This window comes from Syngnathoides biaculeatus, chromosome 7 (genome assembly GCF_019802595.1).
Source record: "Syngnathoides biaculeatus isolate LvHL_M chromosome 7, ASM1980259v1, whole genome shotgun sequence".
Lineage (NCBI taxonomy): Eukaryota > Metazoa > Chordata > Actinopteri > Syngnathiformes > Syngnathidae > Syngnathoides > Syngnathoides biaculeatus.
Window position 1 is genome coordinate 17,787,353 of NC_084646.1, and position 8,721 is coordinate 17,796,073.

Here is an 8,721-nt window from a genome sequence, read left to right on the forward strand (position 1 = left end):
TGTGTTAGAGAGGGCGAGAAAAATGAATGTGTTGAGAAATTATGGGGTCGTACAACAGGATCATGTATGAAGTCAATGTATCACTGAAATTCATGATAGTATGGCCCAACACGATTGTGATACCTATAGATAAAAACACAACTCCATATAACCTGACACATATCTCCTCTGATACTTATTTTATCTGTCTGATAGTATGATGGCATTTTGTCTTTCTATTATACTTTCGGGTTAAATGTGAATTGAGGTACAAGTAAAGCTGCCTGTATGTTGAGCCGAAGTAAGGTGGCAAATGTAGAGCATTGGAGGTGCTGAAACATTTCTGGTGATTGGAAAAGGTTTGCTCCTGGAATAGGGACTCATTACATCTAGAGTCGAATTGCTGCTAAAGCAGAATTGTGGCAGTCTTGGGGTGGGTTTAACACTCCAGTGTGAGGATGAAATGAAGCAATTTGTAGAATGGATGCTCTCCAAGGGGTATTTGCAAACTTGTGCAACAGCTAAGATGGGGCAGTTGATGCAAGACTCCCAAAAGGACATGAAGATGGGAAAACTTTGAATTCACGAGGTGGCAGTTACAAATACCCTCAACCATACAGTTCATGCTGTGCTCATTGTCTTTGTCTTTTGTTCCCATTACATAGGTATGCGTGTTCTGCTATGGCAAGAGTGACAATAAAAACCCCGGTGCTTGCATCCAGTGTTCCGAGGAGAACTGTGCAACATCTTTTCACGTTACCTGCGCCCAAATTGCTGGAGTTGTCATGACACCAGCTGACTGGCCCTACGTTGTGTCCGTCACCTGTCACAGGCATAAAATGTTTATTTCAAAGGTAAGACCAACAGTTTGACTTTTAACTGAACAAACACTGTGACCTTTGTGGAGGTAGCAGAAAGCTACAGGGGATATAAAAAGTCTACATTCCTACTGAGATCCAAGGTTTTTGTAATGTAAAATAATAGAATAAAAAAAGAACACATTTCCACCATTAATGCAATACATATACTATATAATACATATAATACAACTAAATTTACAAAAATATATTTTCTGTAGGGGAAATAAACATAACAGATCTGAGACTCTCAATGTTCTGGAGTGAAATGTGCAGCCCGGTGTCAGAAAACCTGGTCGCAGATACAGGTTATGGGTCATCCGACAGGATAAAGTCACAAACACACAGTTAGTAATGCCACTTTTTCATTATAAGATTTAGAACAGCCTGGCCCCATTGTTGCCCAACCTCGCTTGGCCTGGCCTCCTTTGCTTTTCCATTACAAGAAGCACCAATCAAAAGTGGACGGGATTGGAGCGGGATCAAGAAGGTTACACGGTCGTCTCTTGTCCTGCCTTCCACCTTGTTGTATTTCATCCTCAGCCAATAACGACAAAAATGCTTGCACCTCCTCAGTTGACCACAGAACAAAAGCTGGTTTAAGCCTTCCACACACTGCGCCATGTGGCCAAACACGACTGGACTGGGCCGTCCTCTAGAGTCTCCAATGAACACCCACACATGAGCAATTCATGATTGCCAGCGAGCATGTATAGGCTTTTGGTGCTGTGTATACAGTATGTTGTATATCATTGCAATCCTTAAACCATACAAAATATAGATCAATAGCTAACGAAGAACCAGGTTGCTAAAGAGAGGGGGTGTTGGTCAGGATAAAACTGAGTGCGTGGATATTTGAAATGAAACTCCCTGGCTCTATTCATATGAAAATATCCAGCATCACATTCTGGTCACATGCTTTTTACCCACAAGTACTTTATACATTCTGAATATAGTTAAATGTATATGTGAAACACAATATTTGATGCCTTAATTAGTTTTATTTGGCTTGTTTTGACGCAGCTAGCTAAACCCAGAAATATGTTTTCCCCGCGAGGGGAAGCACATCTGTGGTGGTGTTAAGACAACAATTAAAATTTTGAATTGCGCCAAAACCAGGTGACAGCCTGATAGGCCACTCATGAAAACATTCACCTAATGATGCACACTATGCAACAGTTCAGTTAGGTTCGGTGGCGGCGCTCGGTATGCGGAAGCCTTTAGACCCCATGAATGTGAAAAGGACAAGTCCATCCATTTTATGAGCCACTTATCCTCACAAGGATCACGGGAGTGCTGGAACCTAACACTGCTATATTCGGGCAGGAAGCAGGGTACACCCTGAACTGGTTGCCAGCCAATCGCAGGGCACATACAAACAGACAACCATTTGTATTCACATTCACACCTATCACCTTTAATCAACCTACCATGCATGTTTTTGGGATGTGGGAGGAAACTAGAGTGCCCGTAGAAAACCCACGCAGACACTGAGAGAACATGCAAACTCCATGCAAACTAACCCTCCACACAGAAAAGGAAGGAATTTGAACCCCTGTCCTCAGAAAGACAGAAGTTCTAAACAGTCAGCTGCTGTGTCACAAAGTGACAAGTCACTGGGCTTAAAGAAACTCATCCATCTGTCGGTCAGATGCAGTTATGTCACGGCCCTCCTCGGCCCGCGTTTCACAACCAGGTCGGAGGAGGTTGTTAAAAGCAGTGCCATTTTTACCCCTCGGCCTCGAAAACCTGTGATGGAGAAGCAAATACATGGTGTGGAGCGAGGCCGGTTCGGGGAACAACCAGTACAATGGATAAGTAACAGAATTGACAAAGGACTAAGCATCTAAATATTCTCAAGAATAATTATTTACTTTAAATAACCCCTGTGATTGGCTGGTGACCAATTCAGCGTGTACCCCGCCTCTCACCCAAAAATAGCTGGGATAGCGTCCAGCACGCCCGCAACCCTAGTAAGAATAAGCAGAACGGATGATGAATGAATGTAAATAACCTTCTTTGACTTCCAATAATATGAAACCTAGTCAGAGGAAGGTACCCTTCAAACCTGAAAAGTTTGAAGCCTTTGCTCATGAATACAAGGGCCAAAACACCCCTCAAACAGCTCAAATCTCTGGGCGGACACACTCCAGATGCCTATTTGAAACCAAACAGTTCTAAAGTCAGTTTTACATTACATGTGCGTTAAAATCATGTCCTAAAAACAGATCATATTTGCTCATTTAGAATTGTATACAGTCACCATTCACCTGCACGATTGACTTCAACACCACAGTAATTTAGAACAATAATCAAATTGAATGAAGGCCTCATTGACAATAAATCGACTACTGTCATATTTAATGAAATCAGGAGTCAGTGTGTTTATGATTGTGTTCGTTTTTTTTTTTTGTTTTTTTTTGTCCAGCCACGGACGCCAGCGAAAATCCCCCAGGGCCCGACCCTGGGTCAAAGGGTAATTGGTCGCAACACTGATAGTTGGTATTACCATTGTACCATCATCGGCATGGCAACACAAACCTTCTACGAGGTCAACTTTGACGACGGCTCATACTGTGACAACATTTACCCGGAAAACGTAACAGTGAGTGCTTTACAGAAACACTGTGGACAAACTGAAGTTTCTCAAACCAACATAGATGTCATTGTAACTCTTTGGTAAAAGTACAGTACATAATAAAATGGCATACCATGGACCTGAAGAGTAGAACATCATGAAGGAGGTCCTCTGGAAGATAAACTCTTGTCGGTTTTTGTTTTCCCTCAGAGTCATGACTGCCTCCGTCGAGGTCCTCCTGACGTTGGGGAGTTGATTGTGGTCAGCACGACTGAAGGGCAGCACCTCAATGCTTCCTATGTCAAACAACACACTCACAAGGTCTACCAGGTGAATAAGAATGAACACATTATCCATGTGGTATCCTGAATAGGGCTAAGCGTCACGCGTTCTTCCTTGTCTTCCCTTGCAAAAAAAGTAATCCACAGATGCATGTGTTTTGTTTCAAGAAAAATGGTTTACGTGAATTCAAAACAGCCAAAAATAAAACTAGTCACTAATTATTTTAATTGAAAATATTTAAACAAATTATATTTAGACACAATCCTGCTAATGCAGAATTTGTCACTTGAAAGTCAAAGGTCCATATATCTTAGCATGTCCCCATCTTAACGCCTTTAAATAACCGCACAGGAACTTTTAAAACAAAATTTAATAAATAAAATTCTCATTTGGTATTGCAGTGAATACAAATTTAAGATAGCTAAAAAGATAAATGACGTTAAAGCAAGTTACGGAAAGCATAAATACTCAAATTTTTCACTTTAGCCATTTGCTAAAATCATTTGTCAAATTTGTTCCTCATTAATGTACTTACAGCGCCCCCGTCTTGACAAAAAAAAAAAAAAAGAAACTGAATTATCAGCCCCAGAAGTATTCAAACCCTTTGCTGAATATTTAGTACAAACGCTCTTCTGAGCTAATATAGCCATTGGTCCTTTTGGGAATGATGCAACACGTTTTTAAGACCTAAATTTAGGGATCCTCTGCCATTCCTTCCTTGCCTATCCTCTCCAGTTTTCTCATGTTAGATGATGAACATTGGTGGCCAGCCATTTCTCTCCAGAGATGCTCAATTGGGTTTAAGTTCGGGCTCTGGCTGGGCCTTTCAAGAATAGTCACAAAGTTGTTCTGAAGCTATTCCGTTATTTTAGCTGTGCTTTGGACACCACCCAAGTTAAATATGAGTCACAATAAAGGGTCTGAATACTTATGGCTGTGTGATATTTCAGTTTTTCTTTTTTATTAAATTTGCCAAAATTTAAACAATCCATATTTTTAATACTATGGACAATTCTAGTCTTCGTGGTTAGCACGTCGACCTTACAGGTCTGATATTTATGGTTTGAATTCTAACTCCTTGTGCATGGATGCTCAGACTTTTCCCCACATCCCTTAAACAAGATTCTTGGGCTCGGAGAATCTGAAATTCAGTCCACTGTCCCTCAAAAATGGATGGCTGTTGTTAATTTATTTTTAACAAGGTTTGAGTTGTATTGAAGCCAATGAGGCCTGACCTCACCTGCAACCCATCTTTTTAAGATGTATTATTATTCGTATCTGTGCCTTGTTCTTGATTGACTTTTGGTACTATTAGCGTTTCCGAGGTTAACAGATTCATTCAAGTTAATTTGATCTTCCCAGGTGGAGTTTCAGGACAAAAGTCAGCTATTGTTAAAACAATCAGAGATCCACCTGCTGGACCAGGAACTACCCAAGAGGGTCCGAACTCGTCTTGTGAGTGTTTGCTTTCATTTGAAAAGGACGTATTCTGGAACCTTTACTTTCATATTATTGAAAACCTGTATGCAAAGTAGTTGGGTCACTCCAGTGACTGTCCAGCCATCACCTTTGGAAGAGGCCCCTGGCCACCCCCTAAAACAATTTATTTCAAATATATCAACTGTGCTGTAGTTTGTTTTTTGAGGACAGCATGTCAGATACCTTTTAAGTGTCCTGGGATCTCTTTTAAAATGTGTGTGTGTGTGTGTGTGTGTGGGGGGGGGGGGGGCACACTGTCTCCTTCAGTTATCATTTTGCAGGAACTTTTTAAGACATTCATTATTTATACTTTCTGCCACAATCCCACAATGAATGAGTTCATACAATCCAGGGTGTACCTGCCATTCACTCAAAAAAAAAAAACACACACAAAAAAAAAAAACTGGGATCGGCAGACATTCGTGCCAAAACTAGTGTGCAACCCTGTCCGACTCTTAACGTCTCAGCATTCCTCGCCCTCACGTTGGACGGGACAAGCCGAAATTCACACCCTCTTAGTTTCTATTCAAAAGCTCTGTAATGAAATGATGCCATCATTTGCATGGCTTGCAAACTTGATATTCACCAACTAACTGAGTGAGACCATCCTCCATGCATTTCCATTGAAAATTATACTTGTTTATATTTCTCGATGGCTGTAAAAATTCCAGTTGACCAGTATCAGTCTATGGCAGTGAACGCCCATTAGATTTGGAATTTATTTAACGATAAATCGTTTAAGACGTTAAATATTTCAATTTTATTTTTTTTAAAACAACTACATTAATACAACACAGATTATACATGTATTTATTATGTCAATACTTGGTGAGCCAGATTAAAGAAGGAAAGAAAGAAGAAGCCCCTATGCCCCCCACTGCTGCTCTAGTTTTGTGGCTGAGAAAATGAAAGGGTGGATGCATCGTTGTATTCTAAAGTCTGCACGCGCGTGTGTTTTAGGCCATCCCGACATCCCAGGAGGATACTTCTTTACCAGATGGGGCCGGAGCAGCCAAGCGCCGCTGCCTGCCCTCCACCTCTACCCTGCGCACCGATGCCATGCCCTCCACAACCAACGCTCCGTGCACCAACGCGCTGCCCTCCACATCTACCCCGTGCATCAACGCCCCCGTGGTGACTGTATCGTCGCCCCAGCCGACCACCCTTGTAGCAGCATCGGCGTCAACGCAATTCAGCACCACGAGTCATCTGCCAGCCGCGCAATTTCCGTCCGGCATCAGCTTGAGCTCATCTGTGGTGTCCATGCCCCCTAGTGCTACTCCGATGCTTCCCGAGGCTCCAATGGACACAGGTGGCGCCCTGTCGCACGTTTTGACAGAGTTGAACTTGGCCTCGGACCCGACGCTAACGCCGCAGTCCACCCCGTTCCATTGCCAGTTGAACTCTGACCCCCTTTTGTCGGCGCAGTCGCCTGCCCCGCCTCTGCCCCCGCCCCCTCCCGAGCAGAGCATGTCAGACAGTTACATGCCGAGCAGCGGCTACGTCTCCTACATGGAGACCCTCCTGCACTCACATTTCCCTCAGGATGACGGGCCGGGAACTCTGTTTTAGATAAGAGCTCAATTCGGCTACGACCCGGCACCAATGTGATTGATGTTAATAGAGGGGAGGTTTGGTGAGTGCTGCATTTACTGGACATAAATATGTCGGCACCAGTTCTGGAAGACATGAAAGCACTCTCTTAATCCAAGTTACTTTTTTGACCTGGTTGAATTGCAGTGGAGCTTTAGTAGCAGCATCTAAACAGGAAGAGGCTTTTTTCTTCATTTTGTTTAACCAATTTTTATTATTATTATTATTATTACTATTATTATTATTGTTATTGTTGTTGGTGGTGGTTTTTGGCAGTTTTTCAGAATGGTTTTTTTTTTTTTTTTCCCCCCGTCTCTGGGTGGTATCAACTCAGTACCTCGTTGCAATGGTTTGTTCAAGAAAGACGCACATTATTTTGGACAAGAAGCTAATAGTCATTGTTAGGGGGCATCCTGTACAGAACTGTTTTTTTCTACACGTAACCAGCAACAAATATATCTATTTTTTAGTCGAGCCAAGTGTGGCTTTGAAACTAAAGTCACCGCAGAACATTTTCACTCGTTTTTTTTTTCCTGCAAGAGGTAAATGGGGGCAAAATGGGTTTAAAATGTATTACTAATAATGTCAGTATTTAAATGTCTTAGATATTGAATGAAGTGTATCAGACGAAACATATTAAGTCAATCCACAGAATCCATTGTGAAACATGTATTACAGCAGTTTTTAAAAAAAAAAAAAACTTAGACCATGTATGTATTAGCATTGTTTAACGGTCATTTGGTGACTTTCACTTTTCACTTCCAAAACAAGTCTCAGGGTTCCAACATCCACAAAATCAATGTAGTTGATGGCTTTGTACTGCTAAGAAAAAGAAAATGAGTTGAGTCCTTAAGCGGGGACCTATTAGATTAAATAATCCATTTAAAATCATTTACTTTTTGTAAATGTCTTATATAAACTTGGGAACCCGAAGGTATCATGATGGTCAAAATGCAATGTCTAAACTGTGTTGTATGATTCTAGTATTGTACTGTATCTTTTCTAGATCCTCTTTTGATTTGAAGTCGCAAACTTGGCCATTTCAAATTTTTTACAGGCCGTCTTGGGCAGATCACTTTGTAGCGGCACCGACACGTTCATTTTATACGACCATTTATGGTGCATTGATCTTACACTACTGATGGACTCACTTTCCCGCTTTCACCTTGTACATAGCTCAAGTCTTGCGTATTGTGATCTGTAAATGTCAAACATGAACATCCCGCCCACACACACGTGACATAACGGAAAATTTTTTGTCCAAATTGAATGAAATCATGAAAAGAAATGTATTTGATAGGGATTAAAGTGGCTTGCTTGTCATCTGATAGTCTGGGTCTGTTTCTACGGTGTTCCTTGGGTTTGTATCCTCAGACTGAGAAGGGAAATGGAGTTTGATAAAAGATAAGCCTCATAATTCAAATTCAACAAAGCTAGTTACGCTTCGGAAACTGACTAAGATTTTCATGCGAAATATGTACCCGCATGTAAAATGGGCATCAGGTCCATTAGGTTATTTTGGATCCCACGAAATGGCGCCAAGGATGGCAATACCCCATCAATTCTCAATTTGGTGACCTCAGGAAATGCATCTTACGATTGTTGTTGCTTGAGTCACAATACACTTTTAATGAAATTAAGAAAAATATAGAACGTATTCAAAAATGTGAAAACACAAATAGATTTCTATACAGAACTCCCATGTACCAAAATGAATATCTTGGCTCTTTTTTTTTGGGCCGGGTGGGACTGCAATGTCAATAGTTTTTTTTTTTAGTCAATAAACACTGCAGACCAAACCAACTGCAATGGTGTTAACAGTCTGAATGCTTATGCTATTTATTCTTATGCTATTTACCGGGTACTTTTGGGTCCTGACCCACCAGTTCGGAATGACTGGCGAACGAGATTCATGTATTGGAAACTGAGCGTACAGTCAGGTAGGAACTGGTG

At 41.4% G+C, this 8,721-nt stretch overlaps 1 protein-coding gene across 2 annotated transcripts in view; it reads left to right on the forward strand.

The window, feature by feature from the left end:
* Positions 1-8,488, forward strand: part of kdm4b (lysine (K)-specific demethylase 4B) — a 56,983-nt gene extending 48,495 nt beyond the window's left edge. Inside the window, exons 18-22 of one of the 2 annotated variants that reach the window (XM_061825260.1) lie at positions 645-833; positions 3,265-3,441; positions 3,625-3,744; positions 5,059-5,151; positions 6,136-8,487. In XM_061825260.1, the coding sequence (XP_061681244.1) occupies positions 645-833; positions 3,265-3,441; positions 3,625-3,744; positions 5,059-5,151; positions 6,136-6,747 (1,191 nt within the window). In that variant the 3' untranslated portion in view covers positions 6,748-8,487. Of the gene's footprint in view, positions 1-644; positions 834-3,264; positions 3,442-3,624; positions 3,745-5,058; positions 5,152-6,135 lie in introns of both variants that reach the window. The other variant, XM_061825261.1, reaches the window with a different exon arrangement.
* Positions 8,489-8,721: the final 233 nt, after the last annotated feature.